We start from the raw sequence: 21756 nt of genomic DNA on the forward strand, positions 1-21756 counted from the left end.
ACACTATAGACTTTTCATATAAAGCTATTTTTCCTATACATATGTAATTTTTCATTTACTAACTCCTGGCAGTGAGGGACTGCAGTGTGAGTTGAATATATTACAGCCATCAACACAGCTGCACTTTGCATCCTGCTTTGTCTCTCCAAGTGTGTTCTCCTTTTTCTCTTCCCAGTTTAGAATTTCAGTCTTCTCTACACTGTAAACTAGGTTTTCATATTAGTCTCTGGTCACCTGGCAATTCCATCTGTGATTAAGCACTGTAACTTTGTTTTTTTCTTGTGATTAACCTGCCATAGTCCAAAAGAAACCAGGGAATTATTTTCTCGTTACTGTTTATGCAACATAAAAGAAAGTATGGAAGTCTTGCAGAAGAGATTGAAAGCTAGTAAGGACGGAGTAAGTACTATTCTAGTTTGTCAATTTAGGCCCAGATCTTTCATCCCACAAAGCTCTGGTCTCAAACTTCTTTACAGAGGGTGTTGTGACAGTGCACAAATATGCATTTTCTTTCTGCCTTTCCTGTTCTATTCTACTTCAGAGTAATTTTTAATTTTTCAGAAGAGTTGTTAAAATTCATCTTTGGAAGAGAACTAATTCATCATTGCAACATGTCAGTGATATTTTCACGTTTTATAGTTCAGCCTGTCCGCTGCTGTGTTGGGTGCTCTGCATACCCATGACTTGACTTGCCTGGCAGTGCTGTTTGTAGGAATCTGCTGTTAAAATGGGATTCACTAATTCTATTATCTTATTGATACAGCACCTCTATACTAGCAAACTAGTGATTAAGAAATTTAGATTGAAAAGTGTGCTATCTACTAAAAATGTGTATATTTCATAAATTATACCTCAGTCATCTTTTCTGTCCATATCTTAATGAGGACTATCATCTCTGCATGCAGTTTTCTGCTCTTTTCTCTCCCACGGTTCTTACCACCTGGAGATTCCCTGTATGCAGATTTATGGTGCCTGTAAAGTGCACCAAGCACTTGAAACTGACACTTTTACCACCGGGTCAGTCAGAGCCAGTGAGTAATCAATAAGTTCCTGATTTACTAACTGAAGTGTGGGTGATCAATAAGGGATAAACCTGAATGAAATACACGTTACAGAGACAATTTATGACCTCTGAGCCTTTGTGTGTTAGAGGCTGGGCTACTAGATACAACATCCTTGCTAGTAGTCTCCAGCTGGAGCATGATTTCCCTTTACTTTCACTACAAGAAGTGATTTTTAGATTCTTCTGTTTTCATTTTTCCTTTTTTTTTAACCCCCTGTGTAATTATCAGGTAAGGATAGATGTGGTTTGAGCATGTAGCTGAGAACCAAGAGCTCTCACTCAAAATCTAGCTGTAATATTTGTGAACTGGGAAAAATTGCATGAAGTCTCTTGGAAATAATAGAGCACGATTCTCTCCTAGTCCATAGTGATTCTCCAGCAAGGATCAGATAGCTAATGTTCGTGTAAATTAGTAAAATTAAAAAGGGAACATTTTTATTATTATTATTTAAAATTAGTTGTATTATTATATATAATGATGTATTCATCTAGTTAGTAATCTAATACTGTGTCACTGATGCAAAATAAAAAACTGAACCTTTTCCTCAGGCTATGTGTGCTTAGATGTTTCATGGTATAGCTATGCTAAAATACTATATAGCTGCTATTATAGTCATGTACGAAAACAGTTTTTAGGATATGCAGAGTCAATTAAAGGCTATTTGGTTTGGTGTACAAACATAGGATTTGAATATGCAGTTTATAGGTGTGCCGGTATTTTTGAAAGCATTTCACAGAATAACAGAATCATTTACGTTGGAAGAGACTTTCTGAGATCATTGAGTCCAACCTTTGATCACCACCTTGTCATCTAGACTGTGGCACTAAGTGTCACATTCAGACGTTTCTTGAACATCTCCAGGGATGGTGACTCCACCACCTCCCTAAGCAGTCTATTCCAATGTTTAACAACCCTTTCCTTGAAGAAATTCTTCCTGATATCCAACCTGAGCTTCCCCATGCACAGCTTGAAGCTGCACTCTCTTGTCCTGTCACTAGTTTTCTGGGAGAAAAGGCTGACCCCAGCCTGTCTACAGTGTCCTTTTCAGGTAGTTGTAGAGAGCAGTAAGGTCTTCCCTGAGCCTCCTTTTCTCCAGGCTAAACAACCCCAGCTCCCTCAACTACTCCTCATATGACCTTCCCTCCAGTCTCTTCACCAGCTCTGTAACCCTTCTCTGGACACACTCAATGTCTTTTTTGTAGTGAGGGGCTCAAAACTGAACATAAGACTAGAGATGCAGCCTTACCAAGTACAGGGAGACGATTCTTTCTCTAGTCTTGCTGTCCACACTGTTCTTGATCCAAGCCAGGATGTCATTGGCCTTCTTGGCCACCTGGGCACACTGTTGGCTCATGTTCAGTGTCTGTCAACCAGCACACCCAGGTCCTTTTCTGCTGTGCAGCTTTCCAGCCACTCTGCCCTAGCCTGTAGTGCTGTGGGGCATTATTGTGGCAAGAGTGAAGGACCTGACACTTGTTGAACCTCAGACCACTGTCCTCGCCCCATCGATCCAGTCTATCCAGGTCCCTCTGCAGAGCCTTCCTACCTTCCAGCAGGTCAATACTCCCACCGAACTTAGTGTTATCTGCGAGTTTACTGAGGATACACTCCATCCCCTCAGGAGACTTCTTTGTTTGTATTAATGTGTGTTCCCAAATTTGAAAAATTGGCTGTCAGTGAAGCTTAGCACAGTTTAAAAATTTTTGTTCCTTAATGTCAGATTTAGAGGACAGATCTTGTAGACTTCTTGTAGAACTTTTGAATTTTACTTGAGAAGACAGAAGGGTAGATATTTCTTTTATTTTGTGGTTGTGCATTTGTTACAGGTAAGTAAATAGATTCAGCAGCATTCAAACAATTTATAGACTGGACCGGCATAGGAATTTTTTTGTGCTCTCTATACTGTATAGATATAACAGCACACTTTGGTTTTGCATAAAGTCAGCATCTAAAATATAGATGTTCTAAATACGTTCTATGGAGTTTGTTGGGTTTTTTTAATCGATTTTGACATGGAAATAAAAGCCCATTAACTTTTGCTTTTTTTATCTGTAAAAGATTTCAGTACTTGATAAAAGTGTTTGTTACACTTTCAGGATTTAAAAAAAAAATTCAAAATAACAAGCTTTTCATCACTTAATCATCAAAATTTGTATGGTTCCAATCTTTGTACTATGTAAGCACCTCCCAGTGTTTAACGCATTCGATTGCCACTGTGGTTCTGCATTTTGCACGTCAGATCTGAGGCTGAGAGTGACCAAGGAACTTGCCAAAGCAACTATTATATTGGACAAAGCAGGGATTTGAACCCAACACATTTGTATTCATTATGGATGGTATTTGATGAAGTTCTCTGGTCTGCTGTAAAGACTGTTGTTTCTGAATTGAACTTCTGTGCTTCGTACAACTAGAACTTTGAGGAGTTCTCAATTCAAGTCAGTCCCAACAATGCAGGTTTCTTGTTAATTGTCAAATGATTAAACTGTGATGGCCATCAGTAGCCTTCAAACTTAACAGTTGATATTAATGGAACAGATTATGCCTTTCAGCCAGTTTGAAGGTGCAACAAGGCTGTATTACCATAAGCCAGATTCAGCTGTTTTCACAGCACTTTGATAAGGAAATAATGATTTTGAAAATTCATGAGACAGGTTTGCATTCCTAACTTTACTAACATACTGCTGTGGTGGAAACAATATGCATGGACTATTGGGATTATAGGTACATTCTAAGATGACTACAGTACTAAGTAGATTGCAAAATAATTTCTGACTAAGGGAGTGAATATCACACAGTTTCTTTAAAGAGCAATCTTGCAGACATTTGTTACGCTTATGTAGAAGTAATGGTAGGACACGTGTCATATCACTGCTTGATCTACATCTTTATGTATGCAAGGAATTATTTTAAAGTTAATGCAAAACTAGATCCTTTAAAGGCTAAGAAATTATTCTTCTGAGCAGTTTATGTGTGTGAGCTCTTAAAAGAAGTGGGAGCATGATGGTATATTAGCAAAGAATGTGATCAAAACTTCCTTGAGAAGTTTTTCCCTTTCCTGCTTCCTAGATAAACTGAGGGGAAGGTGGGATTTGGAGGTGACTGGTTAGTCTAACAGAAATGCAACACTGGAACAGAGTTTAATTTGTTTTAATTTCTCCATAGGCAAACAAGTGTCCACCTGGGACCACCATATTTAAGGGACATCAAGAGGAAACGAAAGCCAGCTGCAGCCTCCATGTCTAGCCCAACATCAGGTAACTTGGCAGCATTTTTAAAGTGTCGCTCTTGAGCCAAGTGGCATAGGCAAAAGCAGTGTTACCTTGGTTTGAAACTAATGAAAGGTGTGAGAGAGCATATCGTGTGTTTTTGCATAGCGTCAAAAGCTGTCTACTAAACAAATTTTTGGTGATGTAGCTATGCTAAGTGAATATAATTTACAGTTGCTCACTGTATAGTGGATAGTAATCTGTTTCTTCGTAAGATGTTATTTCTGCAGTCCTAAATTATGCAGTCCATGGTAATAGGAAGTTGGTCAGTATGCACACTGTGTTCCTTCAATGTTGGGCTGGCATTAGCTGGTGGCTTTGATGCCCTTTGCCAGAGTATTTGTAGACACTTTCGCAGGAGCAAAAATCTGTCAGTTTTTCTATCATCACTGGATGAGACCACCTATTCCCTGGAGGTTGTCTTACTCTTCTGGATGAAAATAGTTACTTCTTTCTTTTTTGTGCTTTGGGGATGTAGTCATTAAAATGCTCATCTATTTTCATGTGGCGTATTTCTGGAAAGTGATTGATTACTCATCAAAATCTGAAAGTTTTAATCTGCAGAACACAGAGGAGTTTAGGATACTACTTTCTGGCCTCTCACCTTACCCTGTCATGTCACTATCAAGCAACACATGTTCTTCCAACTAATTTATTAAAAAATTAGTCTTGTAATCCAGTAACAAGGCAGTGGGTAAGTTGATTGGAAAAATGGAGATGTGAAAACAGGGGGAAGACCAAAGGGACTGATGATAAATGGAAGGAATGAAGTTAGTCTTTCCTCCTTGGGCTAGTGGTTAGACAGTAAAATAATGAAGTAGGGAAGAAAGTTGTGCTTTCTCTCCAGGTCACAGATCTGAATTACAAACTGTCTAAAAGGTTCTGTATTTAAAAAAAAAGAAGAGAAAAGAACATTATTAATCTGTTGCCCAGCAGAGTGTCATCTGTTATCAACTTTTTATTTAGGATATTCTTTCCTGGCTTTTGCATATTCCATTTTGGGATATTCAAACTTCTGTAGTGAAAGGGTTAGTAAAATCATGTATCTAGCCACAGAATTTTAGCACTGGAATACTAGGTTTTCTTAGTATGAATGCTAATATCTCACTGTCCCCTGTTACCTATCCATTCATTTACTGTTCACACTGTATTCTGTACTGCGTTGATGGTCACCTTCTATAAGGGCAGCTTCTGTTTCTATGCCTACATGTTTCAAAATACTGTGTAAATTGTACTTAACCTGCCTAGGCGAATTCTACAATGAACACTTTTTGAAGAGTTGAAACTGCATCTGGAGTAGAACTTGGCAGTGGAAATAGCAACAGGGGTTTGGAAAGTTTTTTCTTTTTAAAGATGAGAGAGAAAATTACAGTTATGTATTACAAAATAAGGCAGGAGTGTAGTTACTAGAATTTGGACTTACTTGTGCTGATCATCAAGAGATAAGCGCTGCAATGGTCAGAAATGGTAACGGTCTCTTCCTTAGACCCTGTTTAGAAATATCCCCAGCAAAGTGAACAGCTATGGGGCAGGGTTTGCTACAATACTGACTTTTGAAAAGAAACTTTTATGATTGGATAGCTGAAGCTGTGTCCTAGATGACTTTCTACAGCAGACTCCCAATTACAGCTGGAGCACAAGCTGGATATGTAACTTGGAAAGTACTGAAATCTGATATTATTTCTGTCAAAGGGGGGTCTTACTATGGAATTACTGAGGCCTAAAAAAATACACTGTGTCACTCTGCAATAATGTAGAATTATCTGGAGACTCTTATGCTTGATAGATATTGATGAGATAGATAAAAATTTTTCTCCTTTGCCGTGCATCTACTCACCCCTACATAAATGCCATATACTGGAGTTCCCCTGTAGCTGTGGAATCATGGCAGCCTCTTCTTCTCACTACAGAGGCTTGTGTTTGTGGTGTTTTACCTCCTTTGCAAAAAGTGAAGCACAGGTGAATGAGAACGCAGGCCCATGGAGTGCTGGATTTCTTCACCTTTAAATATCTACTTAGCTGAGTCCAGCTGCTCTCGTCTCACTTGTTGACCAGGTCCTGCTTCAGTGATCTCCTTTTTTGCAACCTGAGTGCCCCGTGGAGGTGAAGGACACAGCCTGAGCTGGCTTCATCAGTCAGCAGAACAAATGGGCTTGCTCTGCCGAACATCGGGCCATCTCGGATTCCACCTCTTTTATAGAGATGAGTGATGAAGAGGAGCTCGTTCCGCTTTGCCGCTGTATTAATACACATCAGGGGCCAGCTCCCGGCACTAAATCACGCTACTGCATACATCTGTTATCGGACTCCTCACCAGTGTGATGAACAAGACTGCAGATAGAGGCTTCCTCGTGTCATTCTTTATAGGATTTTCCTAAAAGAATAAATAGCTCAAATCTCTGCCAACACTATCCCCTGTCATTGTGATGAATTTAGCTTCTTTCTTAAACATGCAGCTACAAATCTTCCCCTGTCGCCTCATCCCCCCACTATCCACTCAAAGTTTTGAGTTGAATTTGGCTGAAATCAGAAGACGCTAATAAAAGGCAGATGGGATGTGGATGCTGTTTCCTTTCTAAGTGTAGGAATGAGAGAAGGGAGCTAGAGAGAATGTTTATTTCGGAGCCAAGCAAACTAAGTTTATTCCATGTCTTCTCACATACTTCCATGAATATGAGTACTTATGAGTTCTTGTAAAGCATCTTTTGCCAGAGACCCCTGTATGAACATCAAAAAATAGGCATTGCTGTAGCCTTAGGACTCTACTGTATTGTTATAGCGTTAAACTTCTGGTATTAATCCTGCTCTTTGAGGCTAATGGACCTAAATACCGTAACTGAGGTATCTGTTGAGAGCAACAAAAAGTAGGTAGAAAATTCAGAATTAATTTGCACTTCAGGAAGTGACTTATCAAAATTAAGTTGGGCAAACATGCAAATGTTCAGAGAGATTGAAAATTAGTGTCTTCTACACTACACAACCAAACAGTGTGAGCCCTAAAGCATAAGGCTTTTACTGGGTAAAAACAAAAGTCTGGCTGGTGTAGTTTGGCAGTAGAATAAGGAAATCTGGAGGAAGTTAAAACTGACTGTACTGGATTAGACCAGAGGTTCATCCAGTTTAAAGACCAAAAGCCAGTGCCTAGGGAGTAACGAAGTCTGTGGTGAGAAAATCCCTTTGAGCTTTCAGTGATCTAAGGCTTTGAAGGCATGGATAGTGTCTTTGTGTTAAGTTACTTTCTATTGCAGTACAGTAGGTTTGGAATAGTGTCTCTGGTTGCACAGTAGGGCTTGTCTGAGAAATACTGCATAAAATGTTATTCTCGTGGTAGTTATTCTCTGGTTTGAAAGGGATCTGATAAAGACTGTCATGTCTGTCTTCACTTTGCCAGAATAGGCCACAAGTACAGACGGTTGTGCCATAAATGGTGAACAACTGTTGATCTTTACACTGATGTTTTAGTGTTTATGTGGTTCAATCCACTAGATGTGTAGCAGTGCACATGGTAACTGGCATCCTGTTCAGCTATTATAATGAGTTGGGCATAAAAATCTGCATAAATAGATTTTTGTCTGCCTTGTCATGTACTCACACTTAGCTTGTGAAAAACTAATTTCTAGAAGGTGCCAGTTAAGAGCCTGTGAAACTGCTTATCAGAGACCAGTCTGATGAGTACTAGCAATTTGGTGAATTTTCCCTCTCGTATTTCTTGCTAAGCATTCATTTTTTGTCTTTACCCAGCAGCAAGAAGCCTGTTTCAGTCCTTTGCTTTTTTCTTTTTATGAGCAAAGATTGAGAGCCTGAGTGGGGAGGCTGCTAGCAAGGGTCACATAGTTTAGTATTGGTTAGTTTAAGGACTTTGAGGGTTTTTTTTCACGTTTCATATGGCCTTCAGATGGAAGAAGTGGGTGGGCTAGACGTAATGCAATATACTGTTATCAGCTATGTTGTTGTGCCTGTATGGGAATGACTCACTGTTTTGGATGCAGAAGCAACATTGTTGGGGTTCCAGATCTACTGAGTGTGGAACCTCAAGCATTGAACTAACTTTTTATTTAAACTTCAAAGCAATCAGTCCTCTAGTTGAGGCTTGTTATCCTTGAGGCCTGTTTATCCTTCCTCCACTACAGAGCAGCAGATGCAACTTGTAATTAAAACACACAAACAATTATTATCTGTTATGAGACTACAATGAAGAAGAGATGTGTTTTGTATTGAAGCAGTTACTTGTTAAAAAAAATCTATTTGGCCCAAAGACTCCTATGGCAATTACTCTTCTTTACCCTGCCCTGTCCTGGTTGTGAGGATTGAGTGTTTCAGCATACTGAGAATGGGAGTAAACTCTGATATTTCTAGGTTTCTGGCAATCCTTCTGGAAATTTGTGTGACTGTTGGTTTGAGCCATGGATCTGCAAATCTCTTGTGCTATTATAATCTGTCCCATTTGAAGCAGTGGTTGCATTGAGAAAATGAGAGTAGATTTCAACCAAGCTTGGCAAGTAGCTACTTGTCATAATATGCTGATTTACCATGTTGGATATATGTGGAGGTTCATGGTACTGCCTTTACTGTGTGAGAAGGAGGGGTATGTTTTCCTCTTTAAAGGAGCTTTGCAACCTGAAATTTAGCATGCCTTCAGAGACTTTCACAGTCTCAGATACAGGGTTAATTGATTCTTTGTGAAGAGTTCAACTTATCTTCAGATCAGTGTGACTTTATTCAGTTTAAGTATGGGACAGCTGAAGCTCTTGGTTTTCAACAGGAACTCTGTCTAAGGGAAATAGTTAGTGGACTGGGAACTTAGAGTTTTGAATGTGTGACTCATTAAGGTGAAGGTGTTAATGCTATCAAGAACCTGTATTTCAAAGGAATTTGGATGGAAAACTAGTAGGAACTCAATAAATAACAGTTTCGTAAAAGAAATTATATATATGAGGCATTTGACATGAAGTCAGTTGTTCTAACTTTTTTTTATTGCCCTTTCCTATTCTCTTCCTCTGTTCCCCCTTTCCTGCAATTTTATATTCCAGCAACTTTATCTGTCCACATGGATGCAGCAGAATCAGAGCTACCAGCAACACCATCCTTGAGATCCCAGAACTCTGAGTGGACTGGGAAAACACAAGCAACTGAGAAATCTGCTATTGCTGCCTCCAGTAACTTTTTTAAAATGCCACCAGAGAAGAGCCTTGGATACAGCTAAAATGAAGCATTACAACTATAAAAGCTTGCTCAATTTTGGAAATGTTTGGTTTTGGTGTGTCTCTGCACCAAACATGTTGTTTGGCAGAGTGGTATCCTCAGTATTGATGTGCAATGCGTGCCATTATCCAGACTGATCTGTGTGCCCCACATACCTAAGTCATGTTTGTGACTCTGTGTTTAGGAAACGGTAATCACTGTTGGGACCGCAGCAGCTTTTAAAAATATTCTTGCTATTGCTGTATTTATTATGCATTCATCTCTTTCCCTGATGCCAGCTCATATGTAATGGGTCATGTACAGATTCTTTTGGGTTTTCAGATTTTTATTTGCCCCCTTGGACATTTTGCTGTTTGTGTATTTGGCATTTTTGGGGGTGAAAGTCCCACTGCCACTCAGGGAGGCAGAAGTCTCCCCCTGCGTTCTTCCAGGCCAGAAGGATTTGTTGGCTGCGGAATGAGGAGGGAATGCAAAGAAATTGAAATATGGAACCTGAATTCTGTGTTAGCAGAAGGTTTTTGGGCCATGTGCTAATGGACTCAAATCATGTTGCTTTTGGCAAAGCAAATATGGTGCTTGTCCATGCAGAAATTGCCATTGGCTCACTGGCAGCATCATCGTCCATTAGACCTTTTTCTTCTCCCTTGTTCTGAATGTCTTTAGCCTTGTGTATTGCATGTTCATTCCTAAACCTCCTACCGGATAAGGATTTGGGAGAACTACTTTGGCATAAATGTGTAAGCTGGTGTCCTGGAAAGGAACCTGGATCCGTGAATATCGTTGGAGTATGGTAGAGGATATACAAAACTTTCATATCTCAGTGTATAAATTAAAAAAAAGTCTGTTAGTGTTTCTAAAGGATGCTTGCTGTTGAAGTTAACGTGCCATTGAACAAAAAAGCCACCTAAAGTGTCCCACAAGTTCAGAGCATTATGGGTATTGATCATACTCCTTCTGTCTCATGCTTTCCCTCCCTTCACAAGTATTGTCTGCTATACCTACTGGGGTGTCTCCACCTGCTGATGATTGCTCATTACACTGCAGTGAACACTAAAGAGATTCTCTTCATAGAACCTCCACTTGGCCTGCTGTTACCTTCTGTGTTGCGAAATATATATAGGACAGTGATTTCTTCCCTCTCTTTCCTTAAATAACTCTAGAGCTTATCTTAGGCTATGTTTTCAGAATATATACCTGCATAGCGTGTATCAAGAAACAGGTGGCCTCACAGCTTCTGTAACAATAGGATATATTTGTATGAATAGAACTCTTTGCATTCTTCATTGTGTGGAGCTTTCAGACAGGACTGTTTAAACTTGTAAAATTAATTTTGATTGTGGAAGTGCAGCTAGCACTCTTAAGCAGACAACAAAATTTGCATATTTTTAGTGGTTTTGCAGCGTTCTGCTCTCCCTTATAAATCAGATAGCTGAGGGACAGATTTGATTGTGAGAATACGAAGCAGTGATTTATATTTAACTCTGTATTAAGATGTTAAATGGTCATAACATACACAAAACAGAAATTGAATGACTTGCCAAATCTCAATTGACAAATATAGTTGGTTATACTACAGACATACTGTCTGTGTCTGATCCTCTAATACCTACTTATTCCTGGGGAGATATCCAGATTGGATTTATATTTTGCAGCCCAAGCAAGCTGTCAGATCTGTCACTGTAAATCCATTTCAATAATTTTTTTTTTTGGTGGTGCATTTTTACCTAATGGAGGATCACAATGGTCTTTTTGGATTACAGGACAAGCTGTAAGGCTTCTGTGGCGGAAGGAGAGCTCCTGTTTTGAAGTAGTGATTGGTTAGTCTTATTTGTAGCTTTTTTGAGCAATGGTGCCTCAGGAGTAGCACAAGAAGTCTCAGCACTGGAGGGCCTTTAATCTAGAACATGTGAGGGGAAGGTAAATCTGAAGATGAGTAGCTTCACTATCTAATACTCATGAATACAGTGAATACAGGTGGTCACATACTCCTGACAACCTGCAGATAAATTTTAGGATTGGAAGCCTTGTAATCTAAACTGCATGCTGTTTCAGTGACAGGGAGTGGTCCCCTCGAAGAGCTTTTGTGAAATTCAGTGGGTTTGATCTCATGAAGGACCTCCATAACTTCTCTTGGTTTGAGTCTGTTCAACAGACTTACTCAGATTACTGATCATTCAGCTAAAATTTTATATTTAGCCGTTGTATTCCTCTTTGTAAAACCAATTCTGAAATATCTTGCTACATTTTAAGTGTTGTCCAGGGTAGTTCTTCCTCTTCTGTGGTGTTATGATGGTTTTAAAACTTTCGTAAGAGAATGTTAGGGAATCCAGAGTCTTCATCTTATTGCAGCGGGTGAGAGGTTGCCATGCTTCACGTGATTTTTCTCTGGGGGCAAAGATAATTTATCAGATTTTCCTATTGAGGTCAGTAGCACTGTTATCTGTTTAAGCCCTTACTTAGGTATTAAGCTCCTAGGAGTTATTTCTTGTCCTTAAAGGCTGAATGTACCTGTGGCAGTACTGAAGAGTAACTGTGGCAGATCTTGTCTTGGCAGACCGTACTTCCCACTGTGGCAAATTTCTGGAAGTGTCGGGAGGCTCAAATTATTGCAGTTGCCCTGTCTTTCCTGTTTCTATGTTAGAATCCATTTACAGGTCAGTTTGGTTCTCAACCAAATATGATTCTCCAGAGGCAAGCTAAATGAATCATGTATCTGGTTACTCCTGGGTATTTATCAAAATTTATCTTCAGACTTCAGTAAGTTGATACAGATTTTAATATATTCAGCATTTTTAGATGAATAAAATAGGTTCATGGCTTTGTCTCTTTTATTCTCTAAGGCAAATTTCTTAGAACTCGCACTCTGATCACACAGTACTTGTTGTGAGGGATACTGCTTCCGATGTGGATTACTTGAGTAGAAAGGAATAATAACATATCTTGATTTGGTAGCTGTGCTTCTACCAGGATGGTCCAGTATGTGATTATTGCTTCAAAGATACACAGCTCACTCATGTTTCACTTCTTATGTGATTATTGCTTCAAAGATACACAGCTCACTCATGTTTCACTTCTTGTCAACCAAGACTCCCCAGTCTTTTTCCAGTTTTATATTCTCTCCAACTGTCTCCTCTCCTTGTCCTTATGGGAGACTTCAACTGCCCAGACCTGAACTGGGACAAGCAAGTCTGGGAAATTCCTGAAGTATGTTGAAGGTAATTTTGCATCACATTACTCAGTGAGCCAACCAGGAAAGATGCCCATCTAGACTTGTTGTTTGACTAGAAAAGGACTTGAGAGAGATATGATGGTAGGTGCCTGCCTTGGCCACAGGGATCATGAAGTGGGTAATTTTAAAATTTTTGATGTAGTGAGGAAAACGGTCAGTGGAGTTGCTACCCTGGATTTCAAGAAAGCTAATTTTAGGCTACTCAGTGAGCTAGTTAGTAGCGTGCTGTTCCCTGAGTGCTGATCAGTTTTTAAGAATCATCTTTTAAGAGCACAAGAGCAAGGCAATCCCTTTGATGAAAGTCAAGCGGTGCAGACGACCAGTTTAGCATAACAGGGAACTCCTCTTGGAACTCAAAAAGAAAAAGAAATTTTATGATCTCTGGAAGCAAGGTCAGGCTTCACAGGAAGATTACGGAGCTGTGCTTCATATATGCAGGGAAAAGATATGAAAGACCAGAACTTAATTAGAGTTGAAACTGGCCAGTGTTTTGTCAAACAAGAAAGGCTTTTTGAAGTACATTAACAGCAAGAGAAGGTCTAAGGAAAACATTGGACCAATATGTGTTGAAGATGGTCACCTGACAAATCAGGGTGAAGAAAAAGTGTAGGCATTCAGTGTGGGGTTTTTGCTTCAATCTCTAATAATACTGACAGACCTGGAGCAGCCCAGTCTTCTGATCTGGAGGACCATTACCATGGGAATAGTGGCTTTCCATTTGTGTACACTGAGATTGTAAGGGACCAGTTGAATGTTTGTAAGTCTCTGAAACCAGATGGAATTCATCCAGAAACTAGGGGCTGTTGGAGCACAACCCTTCTCAATCACCTACCTAAGGTTTTGGGAGTCTCGGAAGGTCCCTGTTGACTGGAAGCTAGCCAGTGTTATTCTAGTTTACAAGAAGGGCATGAAGCAAGACTGAAGAAACTACAGATCTGTTAGTCTATCCTCAATACCTGGAAAAATTGTGGAGAAGATCATACTGGGTGCTACTGAAAGGCATATAAAGTCCTTTAAATCATAGGATCATAGTATATCCTGAGTTGCAAGGGACCCACAGGGATCATCAAGTCCAGCGAAGAACTGGTGGGTGATGTGGCGGTCAGTGTCTGTCTTGGGCATAGTGACCATGAAATGTTAGACTTTTCGGTACTGGGTGAAATAAGAGGCACCAGCAGAATTTCCACATTGGACTTCCAGTGGGCAGACTTTGGCCTGTTTAGGAGATCGATTGACACAGTCCCTTGGGAGTCAGTCCTAAAGGACAAAGGAGTCTAGGAAGGCTGAATGTACTTTAAAAAGGAATTGTTAAATATTCGGGAGCAGGCTGGCCCCATATGCAGAAAGACAAGGCACTGGGGAAAAAGACGGTCCTGGCTAAACGGAGAACTTAAACTGGAACTTAGAGGGGGAAAAAGAGAATCTATTGTCTCTGGAAGGAGGGTCAGGTAACTTGGAAGGACTATAAGGATGTTGCAGGGTCATGTATGGAGAAGATTAGAAGGGCCAAAGCCCAACTAAAACTTGATTTGGCATCTACAGTTAAAGACAACAAAAAAAGTATCTATAAATACATTGGCAACAAAAGGAGGATCAAGGAATGTCTCCATAATGAATACAGAGGGTAGTAAAATGACAGGGGATGAGGAAAAGGCAGAGGCAACACGGTTTGGTCAAGGGAAGGAACGAGACCAGCGGGCTCGTGACAGGACTGCAGGTCTTCTTCTAGGCAGAGCCTGATGCTAATCCTGCCAGAGGCGGAGATGCAGCTCTCCTCGCTCTGCCCTGTAGAGTCATGTTAGGTCTCACCCTAAGGGTAAAAACCCACCATGCCCAAAACGTGAGACAAGACAAAGTGAACAGGATCACAGCCGAAGCTGATCTTATTTATTAGAACAAAATAGAGAGTTTTTAAGGGTCCGGCTAGGGAAGGTGCTAGAACTAGGGAGGAGCATGGGAGGAGCATGCAAAACTGGGAAAAGTGATAAGGGTAGGCAACAGGACGACATAACAGGGGGGTGGAACACAACCATGAAGTAACTGGGAAGTAATGTGATTGGTAGCTACCCCATGGTAGGCTATCCAATGAGGGAACTGTCTCCGTGCCTCGAAAGGCAAGTCCAATAACTGAAAAAGAAGAAGGTAACTTAAAACGGTGGCCTCAACCTAGCGTTAGGTTTAGCCACATGGTGATAAATGTAAAAGTCCATCAGGCAGGCTTGTTAGCTGTAGCAATGTCCTCCATGTCACCAAGGAATTCCTATTCCCAGCGGGTAAACTCTGTCTCGCTCTCCAGCTCGTCCCCAACACAGAGGTACTTAATGCCTTCTTTGCCTCAGGCTTTAATATCAAGACCAGTTGTCCTCAGGATACTCAGCCCCTGGAGCTGGAAGTTAATGATGGGGAGCTGAGGGAAGCCCCCGTAATCCAAGAGGAGATGGTTAGTGACCTGCTATGCTAATTAGACACTCACAAGGCTATGGGCCCTGATGGGATCCACCCCAGAATAATGAGGGAACTGGTGAAAGAACTTGCCAAACCACTCTCAGTCATTTACCAGGAGTCCTGATTAACTGGAGAAGTTTCAGCTGACTGGAAATTAGCATCATTTGCAAAAAGGGTGATCCAGGGAACCTTGGTTCTGGGCAAGGCTTTGGAAGAGATCATTCTGAGTGCCATAATACAGCACATGCAGGACAACCAGGGGATCAAGCACAGCTGACGCGGGTTTACAAAGGGAAGGGTCCTGCTTGATTAACCTTCTATGACAAAGTGACCCACTTAGTAGATGAGGGAAAGGCTGTCAATGCAGTCTATCTAAACTTCAGTAAAGTGTTTGACACCATCTCCCACAGCATCCTCCTAGAAAAACTATCTGCTCACAGGTCTGATAGGTGCATTCTTCAGTAGGTAAAAAGTTGACTGGATAGCCAGGCTCAGAGAAATGTGGCAAATGGAGCTAAATCCAGTTGCTATCAGTGTTCATCAGGAACACTGGGGGCCCCCTCCCCAGGGCTTGGTTTTGGGGCCAGTCCTGTTTAATAATCTTTACTTATTATCTGGATGTGGGGGTTGAGTGTATCCCTCAGTGTTCAGGGGAGACCTCTTCACTCTCTACAGCTGCAATGGGGTGGAGACCGGTCTCTTCTGTCGTGCCTACAGTGAGAGGATCAGAGGAAACGGCCTTAAGCTGAGATGGGGGATTCAAATTAGATATTAGAAAATTTGTTTTCACTGCTAGGGTGGTTAGGCATTGGAATAAGTTGCCCAGAAAGGTGGTGGAGTCAGCAGCCCTAGGGGTGTTTAGGAGGCATCTGGATCTGGCATGGGGTGATATGGTTTAGAGGTTACAGTGGTAGGTCAGGTATGACAGTTGGACTTGTTGATCTTAAAGGTCTTGTCCAACTTTGATAATTCTATGATTCCGTGAACTCCTGGCCTTCCACAGGACAGCCCCAAGAATCACACCTTGTGAGTGAGAGCATTGTCCAAACATTTGAACTCTTCAGGCCTGGTGCTGTGACCACTTTCCTGGGGAGCCTGTTCCAGTGCCCAACCACCCTCTGGACTAAGGACCTTTTCCTAATAACTAAACCTCCCCTGACACAACTTCAGGCCATTCTCTTCAGTCCTGTCACTGGTCAGCAGAGAAAAGTGATCAGTGCCTGCCCCTCTACTTCCCCTCATGAAGATGGTGATGAAGTTTTCCCCTCAGTCTCCTTCAGGCTGAACAAGCCACATGACCTCAGCTGCTCCTCATTATGGCTTCCCCTCTAGGCCCCTCACCATCTTCATAGCCCTCCTTTAGACACTCTCTAATAGCTTTTATATTCTTCTTATATTATGCCTAAAACTGCACACAGGACTTGAGGTGAGGCTATACCAGTGCAGAGCAGAGCAGGACAATCACCTCCTTTGACTGGCTCACGATGTAATTTTAAAACAGAGCAAATAATAAACAGCAAATTGGTGAAGGAGCTGGAAGGCATGTCCTGTGGGAAGTGGTGAAGGACTCTGGGTTTCTCTGGTTTGGAGAAAAGAAGACTAAGGGGTAACCTCACTACTCTTTACAGCTTCTCAAGGAGGGGAAGCGGAGAAGGAGATGCTGAATTCTTCTCCCTGGTATCTAGTGACACTCTGACACAGAGTGACAGAGCTGCGTGAGAGGGAATTCAGACTTGACATTAGGAAACACTTCTGTACTGTCAGGATGGTCAAACACTGGAGCAGGCTTCCTGGAGAGATGGTTGATGCCCCAAGCCTGTTTGTTTAAGAGGCATTTGGACAATGCCCTTACTTTAACATTTGGTCAGTCCTGATGTGATCAGTCATTTGCACTAGGTATATTCATTTGAGGTCCCTTCCAACTGAACTATTTTATACATGAACTTTGTGATATTGTGATATTATACATGAACTTTTCATTCCTCCAGTCTGTCAAAGTCCCACCCTCCAGCATATCAGTGGCTCCCTTTCCCAACATGCCGTTTTTTTCTGATCTTGTTGAGAGTATGTTCTGTCTTTTTCCACCAGGTCACTAATGATCACTGAGCAGTGTTGATCTCAGTATTGTCTTCTGAGGCATGCTTTTCATAACTGGTCATCAGGCAGATTTCAAACTGCTGATCATTTTTCTTTTAACCTGACACTTCAGCCAGTTTCTCACTGGTCGGTAGTCCATAGCTCCCCCATTTGGCTGTAAGGATGCTGTGAGAGATTGCATCAAGTCATTGTAAACCGCATTCACTGCCCTCTATGTGTCCACAGAGTTTGTCATTTCATCAAAGAAGGCAGTCAGGTTTGCAGGCTTGATTTTCCTTCTTTTAATGTGGCAGCCTCTTCCTAGTCACCTCTTTGTCCTTTGGGTGCCTGGAAATGGCTTCCAGACCTTGCTTCATAAAGCTGCAAGGGACTGAGGTAGGGCTGACTAGCCTATCATTCCTTTGTGTCTTTTTAGAAAGGTGATGTATACGTACCCCTTCTTGTCACTGGGGACCTCGTGCAATTGCCACAATTTTTCATAGATGACAGAGACCCATCTTAAAATGACATATTTTTATGTACAGGGAGAAGATGGACATTCGGTGAAAAAGAAATCAAGAACCGAGAGGAGCATGTTTCTGAGTAGTTCTTTGCATGTTTCCAGTAGTTCTGGTGAGCTCTAATCAAGATTAATACCCAATTTGGTAGGTACTGGAGAAGTTTAAATTAAAAGAACATAGTTTCTGCCCTGAAGGATTTGTGATTTTAAGGTACAGTGAAGAGTGAAGAAGGTGACAAAACAGTAGCCGGAGAGAAACCTGTTAGAGGCTGGGACTAGTGCTACTGAGTGATAGATTAACTCCATAATTGTGGTATGCAGAGGTGTGTCTTGCCAGCATCATTCCTGAAAAATGACATTGAGTCGGTCAGTGCTGTCCTTCAAACTGTAGAAACTCCTGCGGTTATTTTGTGGATGTTGCAGGGACCTGCTTAGTGAGCAGAGGACAAGAAGGGAAATTGGAGGACAGACAAGAAGAAGAGTGATTGAGTGCACCTTTTATTGTAATGCCTTCTGTACTGAAGAAGGAAGATGCTACAAAAAACAGTATGTATGCCTAGATATTGAAAAGGAATTATGTCAAGTGGATAAGGGCTTTGCTTTGTTGTCTTGAGGAACACTTTGTTCCTCAACAGTTTGTTGTTGAGTGCTTTTCACTGAAGCAAAAGTGCGGGATGCCACCAGTCATTTGTTCAGAAAATGTATCTTAGTAGTCTGTTAGGAGACTATCAAAGGAGGAACAACTTGATTCTCTGTGTGATACTTCATTACTATGTCTTTGTCTTCTGTATTCTGTTCCAGTTTGTGTTTTATGATCAGATATCTTCCTCTTTGCCATCAAATATGGGGAAAATACAGCAATGCTTCTTAAGGCATTAAGCATAAGGCGACTCTTGCTATGCAGAAGATAAGATAACCTTATCTTAGGCCATTAACTGTTACCCAGAACAAGGATGGAACTCGGCACGGAGAGCATAATGTCTTTATTATACCAAAGCATCTCATTCTTAAGAAAGTGAACAGTGTCATAGGCAAGTGCAGGGAGACTAAAGTGGCACCAGTGCCTGGAGCCGGGCGCATGGCTGGCCCTCACCCACGTGATGGGCAATACAGACCTAGGTTGTGGAGACAGAGGGAACCTTCAACATCCTTCTCAACTTCGGTGTGGGTAGAATGCCTTCCCAACTGCAAACATGGCTATTAGTGTGAGTCCAGTGAGTTAACAAAGATGTGCTAACTGACTTACTAGGGAAAGGGAATTCTTGTACCAACTTAAAGGATTGGTAAAAGGGGAAAATGGGCTGGTACAGCCTGTTATGTCAGAGACAGATGCAAAATATATATACTTGCAGACAATCAGGAAAGATATTGCGGAGTCCTGCGTGTTATGACCTATTCATTGTCTTAAAGCAGAGATGCCAGTATTATGAGGATGACCAGGATTTTGTAAAGCTGTCCTCTTGTCCTTGTAACATCTGAAGGAAATGGGATGAACAGCATGAAAAAGGCTGCACTGGGTCAGACCAAAGATCTGTCTGCCTCGGTAGTCTGTCTCTCATAGTAACTGGGTTTAGACACCTAGGCGGTATTGTAAGGCTGAAGTAGTTGTGTAGTGATGGGTTTTTTTGGTGTTCTCTTAGCCCAATGTCCAGTCTCAAAATGATGTACAAACTTTTTTCAAAGCTGGAGAAAACTTTTGCGAACCTTTTGGCTATAGTATTTATCTTGCAACTGGATTTAATTATATTTTTACAAGAACATGTCTTGACTTTAAAAACATCAAGTAAGAATTAGCTCATCTTTGTTTGTAATCAGTTTTCTTATTAATTATCGTCTTTATAAGTAAATTGCATCTTCTCTTGGAATAGTTTTTCCTAATATGAACATCCTGACATTGTTTCTTACTCTGCTTTTTTTTCCAGCAAGGTTGAAAAGTCTTGTTCTTAGGCTTTTTTGACATGTATAACTACCTATACCCACCCAGAAAATCCTATGTAATCCGCTAACCCATATAAGTAATTTTTCATAAGCTTCACACTGAAAACTTGTCATTTAACCTTTAGTTTTTCTCCTGCACAAAAATCCCCAGAATTGCGCATCCATATGCATTCAGTTCCAGTGTCTACACTTAAAGTATTCTTTAGAGTTTCAGGGTATAATTGTAAGAGTCACTTATAGTACTTTTTAGAGAGTGTTCTTATACTGTTATTTGGGCTTCATATATTCATATAAGTGTCATGATAACCTTTGATGGCCAAACACTGCCCTAACATTGCCATGGAAGGTGATATTCAGTCAGTTGACTCTGAACTTGAGGTTCTCACCACTGCTTTTCAATACACAAGATCCTAGAAAGTAAGAATTTTTTAAATTTCAAAATCAATTGCATCATTTATTATTGTCTCTGTGGTAGAAAGCCTTCTATGGAAATGGAAATACAAGGCAATAAACCATTTCTTGTCTTGTATAAATGGGCATAAAAATGAACTTGAAGCTAAAGCCTAGATTGGTGCATGTGAGACTTCATTGCTGAAGGCATTTCTAAGAGGGCCATGAACTGAGACTGGTCTGAACTGACCAGAGATGTGGTGCACTGCTGAAGCCATTGAACTTTCTCTCAAGTTTTGGCAACACCAAACAGGCAAAGCTACCATCAGTTGCATTTTAGCTTCCTCCTCCTGTCACAGAGGGCATACCTAGAGATAATTCACAAACAGGTCTACACAAAATCTGTAAAGAGCAGCCTTGTACATGTCCCAAATATTTTATGGGGTCATAAAATTTACCTGTTTGATAGGGATTGGACTCTGGGTCCTTAGGACTCTATTTTAGGGGTAACATGTAAATAAGAAAGATTCTTCTGTCTCGAAACATTATGTGTAATGTCTGAATGAGGTTCTTGCAGAATCTCTCTTCTGATTACAGAAACTGGAAATAAATCAATATATGAAAGAATTTTTTTTATCTGATATAAAGCAAACTGAGTTGAGAGTGGGGGAAGAGAGATTTCACTGACATCTGACTAGATTTACAGTATTGGAATGTCCATTAATCTGCATGCTTCCTTGACCGTTTCCTTAAGTGTAACCTGTAACCTGAAGGTCTGTAGGGAGTTACTATGTTTTTCTTCCTTTGAATTGCAAACGTGAGTGAATTTGAGGTAATTTATCATGTCCATTCTTTGGAGTTGTTTTCTAATGATTTTGTTTCCCAGTTTGTCAGGACATTGTCTCTAGACAAGTGAGATGCTCCCTGTTCAGAATCTGAAACAATTCCAGAGTTTAAGTAGCCTTTCACTTCTAAGTCCCTGCTTCAGATCTGCCCAGTCCCACAGGGGATTTCATTGAAATGAGCAGGTCAGTTTCAATTGATAGTTTAATAGATATCTGTTCATTTTGCCAGCACTGACATCCTTTTAAGATAGATTGGGTTCATTCTTTTTATCATGGTAACAGTGACTTCAAAGATCAAATGAGCAGTGGACTTTGAATTTTCTTTTGCCTATGTTTGTGAGCCACTATTGGTAGCTATGCACAACTGTGGAAGCATCAACACAGGAATCCCTCTACATTAACTGTTCCAGTGAATAAATTGTAAAAAATTAGGTCCCAAGTGGATTGAATGTTTTTAAACACAAAGATCAAGATCCTCTGGAAATGGCTTTAAATTTTCAACATTATATTGGGAGGGAGGAGTGTCCAGTTTTTAAAAGTGATGATTTTCCTTTCTCATCATGGCCTGTCTGTCCTCCATCTCCCCCTTTCACACCAAAATTCCTCTGTAGTGTAGGACAGTTCAGATCTCTGAGTGTACAGCTACTGGCTTTGATTGTTTTTTTCCCTCCTCATTTAGACTGACTTCAAGCTTTATTTACTGCACGGCATCCAGACTCCACTCTGAAGAGAGAAGAAGTAATTTCCTTGTTGGTGTCTTCAGGGTACCTCCTGCTATAGC

General features: G+C 40.8%; 1 protein-coding gene across 8 annotated transcripts in view; it reads left to right on the forward strand.

The window, feature by feature from the left end:
• Positions 1 to 12361, forward strand: part of GPATCH2L (G-patch domain containing 2 like) — a 35188-nt gene extending 22827 nt beyond the window's left edge. For 5 of the 8 annotated variants that reach the window (XM_027880825.1, XM_027880826.1, XM_027880827.1 and 2 more), the window contains 2 exons: positions 4227 to 4318; positions 9361 to 12361. In XM_027880825.1, the coding sequence (XP_027736626.1) occupies positions 4227 to 4318; positions 9361 to 9533 (265 nt within the window). In that variant the 3' untranslated portion in view covers positions 9534 to 12361. Of the gene's footprint in view, positions 1 to 4226; positions 4319 to 6385; positions 6748 to 9360 lie in introns of those variants that run through there. The other 3 variants (XM_027880831.1, XM_027880829.1, XM_027880830.1) reach the window with 3 other exon arrangements.
• Positions 12362 to 21756: the final 9395 nt, after the last annotated feature.

This window comes from Empidonax traillii, unplaced genomic scaffold (genome assembly GCF_003031625.1).
Source record: "Empidonax traillii isolate 1590-97213 ecotype Southwest subspecies unplaced genomic scaffold, ASM303162v1 scaffold74:size2480735, whole genome shotgun sequence".
NCBI lineage: Eukaryota > Metazoa > Chordata > Aves > Passeriformes > Tyrannidae > Empidonax > Empidonax traillii.